We start from the raw sequence: 20,051 nt of genomic DNA, 5'->3' as shown, positions 1-20,051 counted from the left end.
TTTGTCCACCAAAGTGCTACAAACCAGGATATCCTTGGACTCAGGCTGCCTTCCAGATGGAGACGAAACTCGACGCCCTTCTCTGACAGAGCGTGGCCAGCCTCCACCAGCTCTGGATGACACAACTTTGGCTCACCTTCCCTAAAGTGAGTGGCGTGTCCTCTGCAAGCAAAGGGGCTGGGACAAGTCACTGCAGCTGGAGAGCTGCCCTTGGCAACACACACGGTAGCCAGCACGACGAGGAGGATCAAAGTCTTGAACGAGGGAAAAAAAAATGCAGCCTGGAAGAAATTAAATTGTCATTTATGACACGCACATCGCCCTGGTGAACTTTCTGAAGTACACAGTGTTTTAGACTTGTTATCCTGTAACATTTAGGAACATATTTCTTCAGCTCTTCCCCAAGATAAGCAGCTATCTCCCCTCAGCCGAACCCCACTGGCCAGCCCCGGCGGCACCGTGCGAGTCTGGGTGCCCTAGGCAGTGCTGGGAAGCAGTGGGGGGACAGCTCTTCCTCTGTGGGGAAGGACACACCAAACTCCTGCTGCGAGTGGGGTTTGGACCCACCAGTGTCAGAGACTTTTCCCCACCGCTCCCCTCCTTCCCTTCATTTACGAATCCGGGTGGCTGCAGGGGCAGACATGGCTGAGGCGAAAAGCTGGGGCCAGCAGCCGAGAAACTCCCATGGCGGCCTACAGGCACTCTGCTCCCTCTTTCCCCACCGCTTCGTCCTGCGGGGGTGTGTTGATGCTGGTGGTGGCTCAGGGCCTCCACCAGGGCCGGTGGCCTGCTCCCTGCGGCCCCCCTGGGGATTCGGTACCCATGGCGAGAGCCGTGCTGCCACTGCCCCCGCACTGCGTGGGCTGCTGCGGCTGAGCCGCCCCGCATGGCGTGGGCGCCGGCCCTGCCTCACCATGCGCTTTCCAGAGCCACAGGCCCAGCTTGTAGGCTACGTTTATAATTAAACTACAAGAGGGGATTTCAGCCTCTGGTGCCATTTTAGTGGCCCCAAATGTGAAGGCCTGACAAGGCGGCTTTTGTGTGACAGAAAGCCTGGCCGATCCCCAGGCACTGACTGCAGTGGTACGCAAACATGGCCGCTACATTTCTAGCACGTGGATTTGAAAAGCAGACTAAGCACTGCAGGACCAGATGGAAAAGTGCTTGAAAAAAACCCATTCAGCCCAAAAAACGATGCTCCCCTTCAAAAAGCAACCTCAACCAGCTTCCCTGATGCAAAGCTGGAAGGAGCAGAATGGCCTCAGAGCCAACGTCGCGTTCGTGTGGCCTTCACTTTGCCAGTCATTTGCATTTACATTGAAGCCCTTGCAATGCCGGCTGCTGAGGGCGGTCGTGGCTGGGCACAAGAGCCACAGTGGTCAGAGCCCAATGTGTCCGTCAGCAACAGTCCTTTGTGGGGGGACATTTTCACCTTCCGGGTGTGGGGAACAGCGGAGGTGAGGCAGCAGACGAACAGCCAGAGACACCATGCCAGGAGTGAGCCATGCACAATTAAACACTAAGCCTAGCTGGGAAAGCCTGAAAAAAACCCTGTAATACCTGAGGCTGAAAAATTATGTGGGGATACTACGTCCCCATACCATGTGGTGACCTGGCTGCCCGTCCTTCTGACTTGGCATGCTCTCCTGTTTTAGGCCAGGCCAGGGACAGATCTGGATCTGCCTTTCCACTGAGATGAATGCGTATCTAATGGTTTGTAGCTTAGTCGTCCATACGCAAGCCCATTAATTATGGGTGCTTTAGAACATCCTTGTGTGCTGGGGGGTGGCTGCAGAGCCTGGCAGCTCTCCGGTGGCACGAGCACTGTGGGACGAGCTGGAGAGGCATCTGGCTTACAGGGATTAACCAGGGGAGCGATTAACTCAGCATGCTAGAAGGCATGGCTTGAGCACACAGATTTGAGGAGGATTTATATGTTTTTGTGTTGATTTTCTTGTTGCATTTTTCAGGCTGGAGTGCATCCCAGCTGTCCTGAGCCCAGAACAATCAGCGGGCTGAGAGCAAGCTCTTTTTGTCTAGAAAGAAATAGAGCTGCTCCAAGTCCCTGTCACCTTGGAGCTTCCTTTAGGGCAGAGGATCTGCCGAGTCTGTCAGCTAGTCAGTAAGTGTGCTTCCACACCGTTTGGAAAACAGAGATTTTTTCCTCAGAGACATTATAGCAAACGTTGGCTGTGACAAGACTAGTTTACACTTTCCAAACCCTCCTGGTTCTAAGTTTGTCTTGCAACAGAGCCAAGAGCAGTATTATAAAAATGTCTACAGATAGCCATTTTGTTTGTGTGCATGTGCCTGAGTACACCTGTAGTTCCTGATTACATGCCAAAATAGTCAGAAAGTTTTTTTGTGTGTGTGTGAGATAGTGAGAAGTATGGCTTCTCACTAGCAAAGTGCCAGATCTACTACAACATGATCACGAAGAAAGAGATGTTTGACTTGTCGGCTACAGCTTCTCAATTTATGAGAACATTGAACAATTTTTTTGGCTAGAAGTTTCTATGAAGTAATATTTTCTGAAAATAGTAACTCTTGGTTCTTGCAGTGAGGAACATTATATCCGAATACCACAAGGCGCTGTACAGAGGTGGGTCTCTCTTTGAAAGGAGAGGGAAGCCCTGGCTTGGTGACTCGCGCCAGGGGGTATTTGAAGCCAGTGACAGAGCTAGGTTTATTATTAAGACTGGTTTCTTGTGCTACCATAGCACCCTCACACAGACCAGGACTCCAATGTGCCAGTTTTTCACAGTACAAACTTTACCTCTGCCTAGGCACTCCCCTGGAGAGCTGAGAGAAAAGAGAGATCGCCTGCTGCACTGCCATGTTGCCTAGAAAAGCAGCATCCAAGCAGTTTTAAACACGCTTTAGAAAGTCTTCGCTTCGCTTTGCCAGTGCTGAACAGTCTTAATCGCAAGGGTGCTGCATGGCAGAGGGTTGTGCATAGAGAAGGGTGGCTCAGGAGGGCAGGACCTGCCCGGTGTCATCTGGACCACAGCCTGGAGCTGGGATGTGCCTGATTCCAGAGCAACCCCTTGGAAAGTATTTTTACATTGGGAGTCAGAGCAGCAGCTGGATGGCCCTACATCAGAGCTGTCCTTTCACATACATCCTTCCTGCAGGCTGGGGCTGAGTGCTTCTTGCCTCTAACAGGCATGTTGCTGTGTTTTATACCCTGTCTTGCCACAGGGAAAGCAAGGAGATGATAGTGTGGGAAAGAGGTAAATATGGGGAGATTTTACCTTAGTAGGGTAGGTGATTTGCCCCACTGCGTCTGGTCTTTCACAGAAGCCTTCACAACAAAACAGAACAATATGCTAGGAGGGTAAAAAGGACTCTGTGTGTGCTTTTAATACCACAAACCAGACAGAAAGGTAAGACTTATTCTTCAGATGTTTCCAGGTAGAAGGGGCAGTCTGCAGTAAAAGCCCACTGTTTAAACAGGAAAGCTGAATACTGCTTGACAGTGCTTCTCCTGATGGGATCATACTCCGCACCAGCACTCTGCTTTGCTCCCATATGGAACAGATGCTGTTATTATTGCTGCTCAGAGGCAGCACTGAGATTAACAATTTCCACGTACAGATACTTCTTTGGCATTACATAACCCGTGTATTTAACACACACCAGATTTTCATTGCAAATTGGCTGCTGTGGGGGTATTCGCATTTTTAAAAAGCTGTTTCCTTCCCAAGACATGCAGTTATACTATAGCCTTAGTTTGATCCGATTATGAAAGCCATACTAAAAAATGAAGTGAGTATGGGGCTGTGGGATCTCATAATTTTAAAACAATAAGAAGTAAAATCACAGGGCTCATTGTTAGTTTTCCAAGCTAAATGGCGTGGAATAGTTATAACCTGCTTCATGTTCATCTTTGATCACGAGTATAGAGGTAGCAATGTAAGGCTGGGATGCATGTGGCACTGTCATGGTGCTGAAAAGATGCATGCAACAGATCATAGAAAGTTCTTTGTAAGCTGAAACAACAAGACTGAGATATAACGTTCACTCTTACTCATTGGGTTAGGGAGAGAAAAGATTAAATCACACTTGAGACATCTGTCTGGCTGCCTCAGAAGACTTCATTATCATGCTAAGTGTAGTTTTAAAATGTCATCCTGAAAATGTGTGACATTTTAATGGGCTGATTGCCAAGATTCTCAAATCTGTTAATTTGCATATGAATCACAGCATCAAATATTATGGAAAAAGTATAAGAAACTAGAATTATGAGAGAATGCCTTGCATTCCCGTTGGTTAAACATATGTTGGGAGGATTGTCTCTTAGAAATCTAACATTACAAAGGCAAATGAAATTAAAAAATGCTGTGGTATTTCCATTTATACCAATAGCTGGTTGTGATTGCATGTGGTCTTTTTTACAGCTGTCTATGAATAGCAGCCTGGGTGTTGCCTGTTCTTTCAATAAGCTGCACAGCGCGTTACAGCATCGTGACAGTCACTAGTGCAGCCCTGAGGACGGGTTGCATTCCCTCCTCCACATTTCTGATGCAGCTCCAATAAAGTCAGCAGGATTTCACCAATGTCTTCTGATCATCTCTCTCCAGTAAACAGTTTTCAGGTTGCTCTTAAAAATGATGGAGCCAAAACAAGCACCAAGGGCCATCAATTCTCAAGCTCCCATGCACTTCAATTAGAGAAAGCTAAGGAGCCTGCACTATGCAATTAGCTACTGTACGCCAGGGTCCATGACTAGGCTTGTGGGAGTTAAGCGCATGCTTAATAAATGCTGGTTGCATTAGGGTTTATGGGTAGAGAAAATCCTTCCAACTGAAGCAAAACTTCCTATCAGGATCTAACTCTTAAACAGTTTTAGTGGGAGGAGGGTGCAGTCAAGTTCCTACAGCAGGTTTTCTCATCTAACATAACTAGCTCAATGCAGGACTTGGCATATGCTAAGCAATTGTTTATAGCTCGTGCACAGCACATCTGCTTTGAGAGCTGATTTGTGACGGAAATCCGCTTGAATGGAGATGGTAAATTTGATTTACTTGTGAAAAAGAAGTGAAGAATTCCACAGCAGAACAATCTGGGTCACAATGTACTTTGGATTATAGGATTTAGTACAGAAAAAAGGCCCAAACCACATCATTCAGATCCAACTTTCAAGCATCAAAAGTTTGAGGTTAATCAAAACTGGGGTTTAGTTCATCCATTCATGAAGATGTCTGTGTAGCTTGGCGCTGACCCTGTGCTCGGATCTTTCCATCTCCCTTGGGGTCCCCCAGGACTGTTCAAATCCAGGGATCAGACCCTTTTCCAGTTTGCAGCAGAAAGCCAAAAGCCACACGCACAAAAAGCTGTTTAAAGGAGAAGGCAGCTTGGGCGGAAAGAGGCACCAGCAGAGAGAACTAGCTGTGGGCCTGTCCTGGGTATCTGGAAATGTGCAAGCAGGAATAGGGTAGAGGGATGGATGTTTCCAGGTAATATTGATCTCCCTGAGAGACTGGAAAGCAGCTGAGTAATACGGTTTTGTGCAAAAGAAAGAGACCAAACATGGGAAATGGCACTGGGGGAGAAACACGAGTTGAGTTAAGCTCAGAATTAATGTGCAGAAACAACAGGAGAATAAATGTGAATTTCCAGAGCAGGAGGCAGGGTTTGTTTTTCAGTGGTGAGCTTGGTACTAGACACCTGCCAAAGAGGCTGAGCTTCCTAAGGTGTTTACTGGGTCATGGGGGGAAAGATTGGCCCCCACCTGCTCTTCTCTTTTTGAAAAGCTAGGACAACGCATGCAGCTTTGGACTTTGAAGAGGCATAGCACTAGCGCTACCCTTATTGCTAACGCATCTAGCAAAGCTGATGGGGCAGCCTCGGAAGCTGAGCCAAGGAGGACCGGAGCAATGTGCGTGATGCTTCGCCGGCTGCATGCCTACAGCTGCCGAGGAGGGATGCCAGCAAGCCAGGGTGCATGCAAATCACTGGTCTCAGTAGCCATGCCATGATAGGAACTCATCCTGTCCACTGAAACCCCCAGGGAGGGCAACCTTTCCCCCGTGGGAGAAACTACTGGGAGTCGGTGAGCAGCGTGGCTGTGGCTCACCTCTCATGGGCACAAGGAAGGGGGATTTCTTCCGGCCTCCCCTTTGGCGAGGTGGTGCACAGGAGTCAATCACAGTATTGCCTGCTGTCTCTTGGCATGACCGCAACTCCGGGCAGAGCTTGGCTCCTAGCCATTACAAAGTCATCAAGGGAAGTGAAGCTCTTTTGGTATTGCGCTTATGATGCTAGTATACCACAAAAAATGTTTCTAAAGCTTCTCCTCTTAAGGACAACCGACCCTCCCCTCTCCTTTACAGACCCTTACCTTGTATTCATTATGAAAGCATTTGCCTCTAGGATCAGAGACAGTTCTCACGTGAATGCATACACAAAAGAAAACAAGTACAACACCCATTTCTGTAGAAGAATATATTATTTAGCAGATCAGTTTAAAGGTAAAAAAAAAAATCTGTACATCTTTGAAGGTTTTTCTTGTTGTTGCTTTTTGCATCCACAAGGATAAAAATATGCTTGCACAGTGGTTTCAGCTTTGTGCTCCCTTCTTTGCTCGTCCTAAAGGATCCTGTGACGTCTAGCTGTACCAGGCCACAAAGCAAACTTGCAAACTCACTAAGGTTTCTTCTGACTTCTTCTAGGGTAGAAAACAAAAAAAATTGCATCCACTATGCTGGGCTTCTGAATGTACTGTGAATACTATAAAATTCAGAGACTAATACAGAGAAATGTGTCATTAGGGCCTACTAGGCAAACAAAAATATATGCCAGAACCCCTGTCAGAATATAAGCATCTGTTAAGCTATGCTGTAATTAGCATATTGCTGTACACATATATAGTATCTTGACTAAAACAACTTTTTCTTTCATTATTGGATGCCGGTGGATCATTTTCCAGAGAAGGCTCCTTAGCTAAACTCCGCTTTGTCTCTACAGACTGTGGTCAGTGTAGTCACCAAAAAGGCAAATCTGCTGAAGATTTGAGCCGTGCTGCAACCTGTGCAACGTCTGCAGGGGAAGTCCTGCCGGGGGGGCTGCGGTGGGCATGCCGGAGTGAGGGGAGCCCTTGGTGCCCGACGGCGGCAGTGCCTGCACGAGCAGGCTGCAGGCTGCAGACAAGGCGCCTGGGCAGGCAGACAGGCAGGCAGTGCATCCGTGCCTGCCACCTCTCCGCGTACATCGTCCCAGTTGGATTTTGACGTAGCCACCATGTCTGTTTGGCAAATACAGTATTTCTCAAAAATAGAATAACCTTAGGGCTTATGTTTTGCTCAAAGTCTTTTTCGTCTCACTTTTCGGTACTGCTGGTGGTCAAACTTTCACTTTTCTTTTTCTGCAGCTGAAATGAAGAGCAAAGCAGGATTAATACCCTTCACTCACACAGTGCCACTTTTCATTGCTGCTGTGAGTCAAACGCTCATCTCTCCACAAAGCATGTGTGACGTTTCTTGGGAAGTAATAGGCAGCAGCATGGTATATCACAGGCACCGTTTAATCCAAACAGCTCTGGATTTATGTCCTGAATAAACAGCACTCGGTGTTTCTTTTCATCTGCCATGCTAGGCTCTAGAATTATTAACTAACTCCTCTTGTTTCAGGATATTTCTGAATTCAGCCAGGTCCTATTTTCCTAAGACCTCTTGTGCCAATAAACCATAATTAAAGCTCCATCAGTTTGTATAAAATTTCTGTTTTGACAGCTTCTGTAAACCAGAAGTAAAATCTCAGCTCAACTTGAAAGATGAATGGGACTCAGAAAGTCTGGCAGTCATATTTGAGTTTTTCTTCCCTCCTTTGAGAAATGCTCCACTCTAAACTGAAGAATGCCTGAAAGACTTTCTTCTCCTTTATAACTTAGTGCCGTCAAAACATGTGCTCTTTGATTAACCGGCCTTAGTATTTGTGCTGCCGAGGGGCTTTTCCTCCAAAGCGTTTGGGAGGAGGTGGGACCTACACCGGGAAGCTACTATTCCCCTCATCCAGCCAAGGACGATCAAGTGAATGAACCTTCATTTCCCACATATCAAACAATATCAGCACAACTAGTGCTCCAGGGTACTTCCCAATTTATTTTAATGACAGAGTGACTGATAGTATCCCATCTACATGATAAATTTGTTCATGTCAGAAAACCCCTACACTGCGATGCCATTTGGGCTGGTTTTGTTGTCTGCCTTGGCAGGGAAAAGAAGCACTCGAAGAGGCATGCAAGGAGGCGTGCAGGCCCAGTGCCACAGGCTGCAGGGTGCTGCGGGAGCTGGGCCAGCACGCTGGCTGCTGCACTCTGGGTGTGGGGCAATCGCTCCCGGGGTGGTCTCTGCCTCGGTTTCTGCCCTGTCAGGCTCCTGAAGCAACGCAGACGTGGTCAGAGACAGCAAATGTGGTTATATGTATATCCTACCTCCCCTAAGCCTTACACGTCAAAATGAGAGACACTGTAAATGGAGGTGCCCACTCAGCCTGGGCCATAAAATGGCTTCATTGGTTGTGTGCTTAATCCTACTGGGTGCTGTGTATTAGAGGGTAATGCCTCATAAAATTTCAAGTGCATCCTTGATGATAGACACGTGAGTGGAAATTTCTTCCCCAAAAATAAACTTAAGCATTGGTGGTGCAGTGCCTTGAACTGCCCAACCCCAGGGCATTTTGTGGCAATCTAGCCCAGGTTAAATCCTTCCCAGGGGAAGGCAGCTCCTGCCGGCAAGAGGTGTTTGCTAACACACTCCCCTCAGTTATCTCTGGGTTTCATCTCGAGGTCCCTCTCTTGCAAGCAGCTCCCTTCCCACGGCCGTACTTGTGTGGTGCCTGGTCGACTCTGCAAGGGCATGCTCCTGTGCACACTTACTGCTCATGGTACACGCCTTTCTCCAGCCAGGTATAATGAATGTGTTTCTCATGACTATGATTATGCCATAAACATTCCTACTGTTTTGGAATTAAGCTGCTATTAAATTACAACGTTTGACTTATTCAATCATAATGTTTGCTTTGTCAAAGAGATATTTAGAGCTTACCTCTTTCATAGCATCATCTATCTGTTTTAATTCCTCATAGCGGTCCCTGGATTCCCAAAGGGGCTGGAGCATCACCTCCTCCACTTCTGGGAACAGCTAGGTGAAAACAGAAGAGAGGATATCAACATTTCCTTTTGTATTCATTAACTTGTGCATGCTAGATATGGGGTGAAAGACAGGGCGTGAACTGTACATCCCCATTTCCCTGGCTAACTAAACACCTGTCAAGCAAACACTGAAGCTCTGCATGCCCCCACTTCTGCTTCTGGCCTTGGGTGACTTACCTTTGTTACTGTTTCGAACATGGGGATGAGAACGAACTTCAGGAAGCCGATCTGTGCTGTTGGCTTGGTCACTTTGTCGCGGTCCATGAACGGTGCCACTGGAAGCCCCTCAGATTTTTCCCGGTCGCTCTGGAACAAATCCAGAGTTAACAAATATTAATCTCGGCTAGAAGCCTGTGATAAGAGTAATGTACCAAGTAGATCACTAGCTAAAGAGCAGTAGCCTTCTAATACAGATCTCAGTGGTGTCTGAAGATAGCACGGAATAGCAATATGCTTCCCTTGTTCCAATGTACCCTGCTTTGTTGAGAGCAAACATCTGAATAAAGAGAACTCTGTTCAGTTATATCTGCACGGTACTGTCATGAAAGCGTTCACCTCCAGGCTTACAGGACAATGAGGCCACCTGGTTCCCTTTGCAAACCCATGGGACTTGTGAGGTAAAATATTTCTGAGCATTCAGAAAGGTGGTGCTGGCTTTTGCTGCTTGGGAAGAGAAGGAATAGGTCTTTGATTTCCTCATCATTCTCCAGAGAGTGATTATTTTTGGGTATTCAACCAGAAATTACATATCCTTCTTTACTAATGTTTAAAACTAGTTCTGGCTAGCTGGGTCAATGGAGAACAGTTCCATTGACTGCAATGAGTTTACCAAGCTACCTACATGACCACATAACTCACTGTTTCTATGTGGGTTCCTGTGCAAGGAGGTCACAGACTGTGCGTGCAAAAAAGATATCCTTAGCAGACTTTATCTCTCAATTATTGGGTCTTTCAGCACATAGTGCTTTTGCTGGGTGGCCAAAACAGTAAGGCACACAGATACTGTAATTTTGAGTAAAAAGCTGCAGATGCAGTGAGCGAGGAGTGTTTCTGGCACATCATCCGAGATGTCTGTCTCTTGTGAGAAGCCCTCCTCAGCATGCACCCTATCAAGGTATAGAAAAAACACACAAGAAAGGTCTGGAATCTCCTTCTCAGAGCACTGCAGCTGCGTGTCTCTTGAGATCCCACTGTCGCAGCACGTACAAACTGCTCAGGAGTCCATGTGCCGGAGGCAGCTGAGGGCTGTTCTTCCAGGGATCCTTTTTTGAGCAATCAGAAACTGTGTCCAGCTGGGAATCCAGTGAGGAGAAAAGTTCTGGGGAGCTTAAAAGTCTAACTGCACACCTCAGCAAGTCATCTGCTTTGTCTTAGGCAAACGTTCACACAGAGTGAAAATTATCTGAACTAGTTCCTGTGTGATATTTGGTATCATTTACTTGACAACTTTCTCTTGCCACTGCTCTTGCCCTTTTGGCTCAAAAATGATTTATATGTCAAACGAACTTGCAAGGCAGCCACTTTACAGAGAACAAGCTTCAGTCTGCTAATATTAGGATTTCTAGGTTGCTATTGTCTTTCATTTGCAAATTACAGTCAATTGCATTCACTTGCTTTCTGAACAGCTTTTCTTGCTGACATCCTTCTCCTGCTTTCTGTAAAAGAAGCCTTTCCATCCTAGAGCTAGACTGGGCTGTCAGACAGCAGAGCACCTGTAGCTAAGGTGGCATTCAGGAAGAGCAGCAGTTTGTGCAACTGCATCTCTCCCTCATTCTTACCTGCATAAAATATTCCTCTAGTAAGCAATCTACCCAGGGCTCTGCTACTTCCATTGGGCGGACTTCATTGGAGATATCACAGCATTTTATAAGTACCATCTTCAGCTGAAAGAGGATAATACTTTAATACTGCGGTCTTATTGCCAGCCCTTTTTGCCCTATCCAGAACCTGTGTCTTTACAATGCAATGGGAGGCAATATTTTCAAACAGAAAGGACAGTTTTAGGATTAAATCAGAGGTCTTAAATGATCTGGATTCTTTTCCACTCTCTCAGTTACCCTGTGTAAATCACTTATCCCCCCTCTGCCTTGGATTCCCTGTCTGTAGCACAGGGATGTGTCACAGTGGGACGTGAGCTTATCTGCTGCCTGAAGAGATTCAGCCACAAATGACCATGAAGTTGTTTGTGGAGCACTCAGAGGCAGCTGGAGAGAGGCTTCCCTGAACATCAAAGATGACTGGATTAGGAAGTAGAGGAGACTACTCTTGTGGATACTTTTTGCCCCACAGTAATGGACAATAAGAATTTATATCCTGACAGAGTAAATATTTTTTTTTTTCTTGATGGGACTCTGGGATTTCTAAAGCGGGAATAATCTATTTTATATAGAGCACATCCAAATTTAAATTCTTTTTGGTGGGGCAGAGGATGTAGGAAGGATTCATTTTTGATAACGTATAATGAATCTTGGTTTCTAAACAAACAAATGTTAATCTACAAGCTTTCACATTATGCACAGGAAAATAATAATCTACAAAACCTCCTTACACAGGTCATGTGTTCTTCATTTGAGTAATCAAAATTTTCCATTTTTTCCTTGAAAGAGTCCAATATTTCTGCATGTCTCGCCATGTCTGTAGCCAGGATTAATGTAATTATCCCCTAGCAAAGAAAACATGTTCACATATTAACTTGACATTCTTTACAAAGTCTACTATGCAGAGCAAAGTAGGGTCTTTCTTATTCACAAAAGCCTCAGATGCATTACATTGTTAACACTGAAAGGGGAAGTTTCTGACTTGAAACTGCCAAGCAAACTGGAAGAGGGTTATAAAGAGTTCATGGTATATGAAGATCATGGTTGGATTGATCTGTAACGCTGGTGTGATATTCCAGAGGCATTGAAATTTTTCCTTTCTGATTGACTAATTGTGGAAAAACAAACTGTACAGCAGGATGTTAAAAACCACACTCTGTTTGCCAAGATCCACTTTCGGCTCCTTGGAAAGCACTATAGGTTTTGCTGCTGACTCTTAGTGGCCCTAGGAAGAGGCAAAGATCAGTAGATGCACATGTCCTCTGTGCCCATCCTCCTTGGATTAAGGGCTTTGAAATACCTAGATGCAGCCAATGTGGAAGGAGCTCTGTATCCTCCTGCTAGGCAGAGTTTATGATGGGAAAACGTGGTTAATTTAAAGTTTTAGGTTTTCATACAGATCTATCCATTTTGGGCCCATGCCTGCTTCCCATGCACTGGCAGAATCAGTAACTCCAACCAGACCGGTATCTGAGCCCTTACACTGGTCTGCTTTTTCATTTGGTGTGTAAGGACAGTGTAACGTGGAAACTAAGACCGAATTTTGGCCCTTAGTGCTCTAATGGGAATTGTAGCATTGTTCACTGTCTCAGAGATAACTGTGATGACTCCCAGTCCACCAGAGCCTCTTCCAACAGTACAAGTGCTCTTTTGTTGTAAATCTTTTCCCATTTTGAAGCCCCTCTTAAAATTAATACAATGTTCTCTTAAAGCATAAACTTCGGCCATGAGAGCTTAATCCTTTCCCAGTCAGAGTTAATTGGCTCCTTCAATAACATAAATATCTACCCCCAAAATGTCATAGGCTTTAGTAGTCAGGATGTACTCATTATTTCTCAGCAAGACATTCCAGGGAGTGTTGCTGTGGAAATTTTCCAAGAATCCCTCTTGGATCCTTCCAGCGTGAGGGGCTTTTTCAGTCCTACCCTCTAGGGAGAATGATTCACTCGCATTGTGCATGCTTACATCTTCAGGAACAGTTTGTACGACAGAGATGGGAGCAGCATTCATACCTGTCTTATCTGTTTGAATTGGTCCTGGTCGACATTGGAGAAAATATTGTATTCTGGCTGGGAAATGATCTGGAAAGCCACAGCACAGTGGTGGTTCTCCAGTGGGGAGATGTCATTGTAGCGTACCGCAAGCTCAGTTCGTGCATTTATCTGATAGCTGATGTGAAGAAAAACAATGAGAACTCCTGCAGACACACACCAGCTGCTCTAAACCATGCTGCTTACTTTTATTTACATTCTTTTCAATACTTATTCCATTAGCTGCAGTTTGGTTTTTGATTGTTAATACTAAATCAGATTTTTAGAGAAGATAGATATTACTTTAATATAATCTTGGGCACTATTCCCCTGTAGGGTTTTTTTTAAAATTTTACTAAGTCTCTGTAGCTTAAAATGACATAGAACAAATACAGAAGGAACTGCCTGGGCTTCATTCAACCCCCGCTAATGTCAATGAAGAGATTCTCACTGATCCCTGTCAGAAATGGGTTCTGCCCTTATTTAATGAATTGCTCTCTTTTTCACACACACATACATGCACACAAAAATGTCCATGGGTCAAATTTCCTCACATGGTAATAAATAGAATAATATGCACTTCATGATTTATAATTATGAGATAATGTGTAAGTTAAATCACCCTTTGCATTTTAGTGCAATTATTCCATTTCAGTCAATGGAGCTATAAGCATTTATGCCCTCTCTCTCAGCTGTAAAACATTTTACCTTGTTTTCTCAGGAGTGGGGGAAAGTGTTGGAATAGAAATCTGAAAAAGCATTTTCCTTACAGAGCCAAGGACAGCTGGTAACCCCAGCCCAGACCTGAGCTTTCTGCATGAAGATCTGCCTTGGCCCACGTGTGAGTGAACAGCAGGGCCTTGGGGGAAGGTCGTGGCCAGCTGAAGCTGTGAGAAGGAAAACCTGATCTACCAAAAATGCCAGCTGGTATTACCTTCCCAATAAATTTTAAGGGAAGAGAAAGTAAGAGACAGACTAACGTGTTGTTATAGCCCGGATGATCCAAGTCATGGCATACTGCTGCAGTCATGAGAATCAAGATGTCAATTTGGGAAAATTTCTCCTGTAAAATACAAAACATTAATGTAGTATTATGATTTCTACTTCCCCTATCCCCATAAATGAAAAGAAGTGAAAAAACCACCCACATGTACTTTTTAGAGAAATGCAAATCTGAGCAAAATGAAATATTTTTCCATAGATCAATTTACTTCAATCAAGAAAGAGAATTCTGCCTTCCCTTCCAGTAAAAATGACTCAGATTTGCCTTTGTTGCATTAAATAACAGCAGCTCAGAGGAGGCAATTTGCTTGAAACTTGCTATTATTGCAGAGATCATATAAAAACACTGAGATATTAGTACAGTCTCTTACAAGTCATTTGAGCATCCTGATTAGTTAAGGGAGGGCTGGAAGATAGCTTAGTTGCCATTGCATTCTGCATTAACTAAAGTTATGAAAAGAGTGAGAAAAATTAAGTGTTGCATTCCCACAGCTTCTGAAAAGGATGACCTTCCATTAAAGCAAGTTTTTCTTCATACTCTTATTGGCATGAAAATAGACTTAGGCCAGTAACTGACATGTTTAACTATAGCGAAGAAAGGGATTTTTTAACTGAATAAAATCTGGTTCGTACAAAAATGAAATGAATATATAAACACAGGTTATCCAGTCAATGAAAATAAATTATGCCTATACTTTTGGGCAAAGTACAGGTCGAATGTGAATCTTGCATACAGTACATGCAAGGCATTATTCGCAGTAGCTCACCTAGATGCAAACATACATTTGGAGAAAACCTCTTGTGGGAACATTTTGTGTCGCAGATGAAGACCATATCCACAGACCATAATTCAGTAAGCTTTTGGATCTGATTCATGGATGCTCCATGCCATCAGAGTGTCAAAAGATCTTCAGTGTACAAACTGGGGATATCCAGGAGGTGAAGTAGCTTCCCAGCAGCCTCAGAAAGCTGTGTAGGTGCTTAGGGTCTGGGATGGGATGGCTGAGAGGGCAGCCAGAGGTGGAAATGCAACACCCCTCCTCCTCTCCCCAGGGACTGAAGAAGTGCAGCTACTGCAAAGATCATCACTTGCTAGCAAGCTGGTGGCCTGTTTTGCAAGGAAAGTGGCACAGGTGTCATGGTGCTTAGTGAATGAACATGTGCCCCATGATGGAAACGGAGTGATACTATTGAGATGGGGGGCATACCTGGAGGCTGCAGAGCGAGATCATGCTGTACATCATCTGGGTCACGCAGAAGCAGTGCCGGAAATTATGGAAGGGATTGTTTCTGTAATTGTCATGAATACACAGCTGCAGAGAGAAGGAATGAAGCAGTCAGAGACAGGAGTGCTCTTTCTTTATAAAAACATGATTACATATGCTTCCCAGCCTCTCTGGAAGCACTGTATATCCCTACAGGAGTCCTATGGAGACAGTATTTTTTTCTGCTAGAGTGACAGCACAAGACCCTCTGACGCTCTCTGCCTTCCTCGGGGAGGGTGAGAGATTACTGCCTTTCAAGAATTTGTCAGCAGGCAAAGCTCATAGCAACTTCTCTTTCACACCAACTAGCAATGGGTAAACATCCCAGCACAGCTGGAAGTGCATCTCAGTCTTGAGACAGGACTCTGTGCTCTCATCCTGAAATTGTATTTCAAACTGTGCGGTGGTTAAACGGTGACTTTGGGGTGTGTAAAGAACTCAAAGTACATCCCCATTCCCCTCTCTCGCTGAATGCAAATTGCAGCTTTGAAATCTTCAAGGCTGAAATGTAGTTGTTATTTCATTTGCAAATGCTCAGAGGTGGCACTTCGGGATGCGTTGCTTGGCAAAGAGAAGATGTGAATGCACGTGCGTGCATACTAGCGTACCTCTGTGGATTTCCTACGCTAGGTAGCATGGGAGAGATTTAGCCATATAGGCACATGGGACTGATTTTTGCGTGTTTTAACTTTCTACACATCCTGGCTATGTGCCCCTCATTACAAATGCAAGCTAAAGCTTGTCTTTCCATGTGTCCTTGCTACTGTCAGCTGGGTTAGCTGAGTGAAGCTGGCACAGCTGGGTTAACACATTCTTCCAATGCACTGGATAGCCTTTGGTATCCTGTCCTGCACAAAATAGCCAAGCACCAGCAGCACTGCTGGACCCCTTCTGCTGAATCCTCTGTAGCCTGGATCCTAGAGAGCCCTTATGCACATGCTTCAATTACTGAGCCTGAATTAATGACATGGACGGACTTCATGTCCCTTTCTCCAGCTAAATAGTGAGTTTACTTCAAGAGTCCTCAAGCCCCATCAGGATCAAACCCTTCAATCTGGGACCTGACTTCTAGGAAGCCTCAAAGCTCTGGATGAGGCCAAGAGAACCATGCGGTTTCAATGCTTATTCAACATTTGGGGTCTTCATTGCAAAAGCTGTTCAGATTATTCTGCAACAAGGACTTTAGAAATATATTACATTATTTTAAAATTAATAACTAATGGCACAATATGGTTGACAGCTAGGCTCACAGGTGGTGGGCAGTATCTCACAGCTTCCACATGGACACCGTGGTCATGCCCAGGCACCATACAACACTGCATGGATGTAATGTATACATCCAGCAGTGGAGCCCAGAGCATCCGAGGGGACTCCTCACTCAGAGCACTGAAGGGCTGGAGTGACTGGGTTGTATTAGTCATCCTTTCCTCCCCTTTCTGGAACACTTCTGTAGCCAGTGGATGTGGGAGCAAGTAAGCAAGCATATGCATGAGGTGGCTTTTTCTTACCCACTTAAGTTCAAACTGGTGCCCAGACTGTGTCTTGGGAAGTATCATAGTTGGAAGCAGAGTCCTTGAGGCTTTTCTTAATCATCTTTCTTTCTGTGAAGCTAGTGTTTAAGAAAGGAAATATCACCCTGTCTTACCTTTATAGAAAATACATAATAAACTCCCCTCATCGTTCAGAACAGGGCTGTCTTAAATGCTAGTGGTAGCAAATCACTTGGAGATACAAGCTAACAGGAAGCTGCCTGAAGTAATGTGTGTGGGTGGCATGTTGATGTGTGTTGACATATCATCTTGTTTCCCATGTTTTCAGGCTGTGAGACAGGAGGAAGAAATTTTCTGTTTTATCTACTCTGTGCTAGCCTTGATTGTATTTGGTTTCATCCCACCCCTTCTGTTCAGCTGCTTTCTAAGGTCAACAATACTGAGAATCTGCCTTCTTCAGGGAGAGATTTCCTAGGTCTCGATCATTTTTTATCTCTCCTTTAATGTACTCATACCATTTTTCTAAAGAGACTTAACCAGTCCTAGGCATAAATTCCAGCCTTATGCCTTCCATGGAGACACAGTAACATGGCTCCATTTTATCCCTTATTCCAGTCTCTGATCAGCCTAATGCCTTGTTAGATTCAGCCAACAGCAGCACACCAAGCAGTGACAGTCACTGCCCTGCCTACGCTGGTGCCCAGGTGCTCTTGGCTCTTGCTGTGCTTTGTGACATGATGAATCCAGTGTCTTGCTTTGTGTTTTCTACCCACCTTCTGAATCTGTGGAATTTGTTCAGGCCTTTCTGGGAGTCTACAACAATTATGCAAAACCGTTCCTTATATTCTGTCCATAGTCTTCAGGTAATTAGAAGAGATTAGTGAGATATAATTCTTCACTACAGGAATCACATGAAACATCTGTATAATGAACTTCACATCATGATGTTTTTAATTATTGTTTCAATCAATTTGTCAGTTAGAGATGTAAGTTTTACTAACCATAATTCTTCAGGGTATCCCTAGATCCTTTTTAAACAATGGGTAGAATATTTACTGTTCTACGGTCCTCTAGGAACATGATGGGTTTTTCTAAGAAAGCCAATATATTCTTCAGCTTTTTAGCAAATTCTTTCTTATGCTCTCCCTTGGACCTGATAACTTATTGATTTTTAAATACTCCAGTGTTTCTTCTTTAGACATCTTCATTTTGGTATGGTCTCATCTTTATCATGTCTTGCATCTCTGCAACATTCTCAACATTAAAGACCACGTCAAAGAAAGTTATTTAACTTCTCAGCAATTCCTTTTCCTTCCTGCCTTGTTCTTTTACTCCCTGTGATTTAGGACATCTAATGATTATTGCACATGCTGCCTTTTTTTGGCCATATCTGAAGATACTCGTCTCCATTTACAGTAGGTACCAAGAGCATTCACCAGAAAAGAACCGCTTTCAGTAACAGAAAGCTCAGCAAACAAATGTAAAACAGTTTAAAAAATGTCATCTGTTACCACAAGAACGCAGACATTTGCTGAAGTACTTACATTTTAAGAATTTGTATAGATTGACTGCTTTCAGTGGGATTACTCATGTAAGTCAAGTTAATTCCATGACTAAATATTTTGTTTATTGATTTTTTAATTTGAAAAATTGCAAATATCAGGAATTTGAAATACTTACCAACCACCTCTTTAACGTGATAGGATTAATGTTGAAGTCTTTTACTAACCCAAGGTCATGGTACATATGTTCCAAACAACTCAGCATCTGCAGCCAGGAACAGATAGGTTATTGGCTTGGTAAATATCACTTTACTTTACGATACATTGCAGAGTGAATTTCCTCCTTGCAAGCATCAAATAATTGCAGAGCCCTCTTGTTAAGATGAAAGAAAGATGTTCAAAGATTGCATGATTAAAGACAGTGCAAGCGGGGAGACAGAGAGGTTCTGAAAGCTTTTTGAAGTAGACAGATTGCTGTTGACTTCATAGGTTTTGTGCAGGGCTTTGAATCACACCAGCCCTCTTTAGTAATTGTGATTCATGCGTATCATAGCAATTCCTTCTCACAGAAAAATATCGCCATTTTTCTAATTCAGCTGGGATATGTTCTAATGCTCAATGAAATCAGTGGGAGTTTTTCCACTGACTCCAGAGGCCCTAGCTGTACAGAAATGGATCAGGCCCTAGCTGTATAGAAAATGACAGCAGAAAATAAGAGATCCTTAAAGAAACATTTATTCTAGATATGTGTCAATATCTCCTTTCTTTATGACTTCTCATAAAGAGTGGAGTTCCTAACTCCACTATCTTAACCCGGATTTCTTGTTTAACAAAAGGACGAGAGGAAATGGCCTCAAGTTGCGTCAGGGGAGGTTTAGATTGGATATTAGGAAAAATTTCTTCACTGAAAGGGTTATCAAGCATTGGAACAGCCTGCCCAGGGAAGTGGTTGAGTCACCATCCCTGAAGGTATTTAAAAGACGTGTAGATGTGGCACTTAGGGACATGGTTTAGTGGTGGACTTTGCAATGTTAGGTTAGCGGTTGATGATCTTAAAGGTCTTTTCCAACCTAAACGATTATATGATTCTATGATTCTGTGATCTCCCATTATAAATCTACAAAATTGCAGCAGGTTTGTGACCATCCACTCCTGTAAACTGTAGCTATGAATCCCAACAGCTGAAATGCAAAGGCAGGCTGCTCTTTTGAGGCAACACCTGCTCTGAGGTAGGAAGGGGGATGCACATAGTTTAGCACTACCACTCCCGGTTAATCTTCTGGGTTTGAAAATATTACAAAAGAAAGGTATTGATAATCTGATGTGTCTGGGCACCTAACAGTTGCCACCAATCAGAAATGAATAGACTTCCAGGATTTTATGTATCTGCATTCCCATTTCTGAAGGCAAATTCTTCAGGGGATGAAATGTAGTCATTATATTAGCAGATGTAGTTTTTAGACTGTAGACTGATCCAGGGGTTTTAACATGATGAGTGCAATGTCACAAATGTGGCCTTGGAGACATTTTTAGTTAGGTTTCTGTTATTTAGGCTCTTAAAAACTCTCCAGAAGAATGATTTCATCTAATGAAACATTATATTTAGCCAGAGAATATACATAGTTTATGCAGTAACAATGGTTTTGAGTCATCTGAACAGGAAGAAAGAGACTTTCCTGCAAGACTTGAGGGACAATGTCACGAGGTGAATTGTGCTCAGATCACATGGACAGCATTTTGCTGTAGACCACCTTGTCTTGTTCCTAGTCCCTGAGGTAGAATATATGTTTT

General features: G+C 44.1%; 1 protein-coding gene across 1 annotated transcript in view; it reads right to left on the bottom strand.

Annotated features, from left to right (window-relative positions):
* Window positions 1-6,437: 6,437 nt before the first annotated feature.
* The window catches only part of PDE9A (phosphodiesterase 9A), a 38,891-nt gene continuing 25,277 nt past the window's right edge, over window positions 6,438-20,051 (bottom strand). Inside the window, 9 exon segments of the mRNA XM_075176146.1 lie at window positions 6,438-7,372; window positions 9,048-9,143; window positions 9,332-9,460; window positions 10,933-11,037; window positions 11,703-11,816; window positions 12,984-13,140; window positions 13,982-14,064; window positions 15,212-15,316; window positions 18,439-18,525. Of these exon segments, the coding sequence (XP_075032247.1) occupies window positions 7,322-7,372; window positions 9,048-9,143; window positions 9,332-9,460; window positions 10,933-11,037; window positions 11,703-11,816; window positions 12,984-13,140; window positions 13,982-14,064; window positions 15,212-15,316; window positions 18,439-18,525 (927 nt within the window). The 3' untranslated portion in view covers window positions 6,438-7,321.

This window comes from Calonectris borealis, chromosome 1 (assembly GCF_964195595.1).
Source record: "Calonectris borealis chromosome 1, bCalBor7.hap1.2, whole genome shotgun sequence".
NCBI lineage: Eukaryota > Metazoa > Chordata > Aves > Procellariiformes > Procellariidae > Calonectris > Calonectris borealis.
The sequence above is the reverse complement of the archived record's forward strand: the minus strand, read 5'-3'. Positions and strand labels throughout refer to the sequence as shown.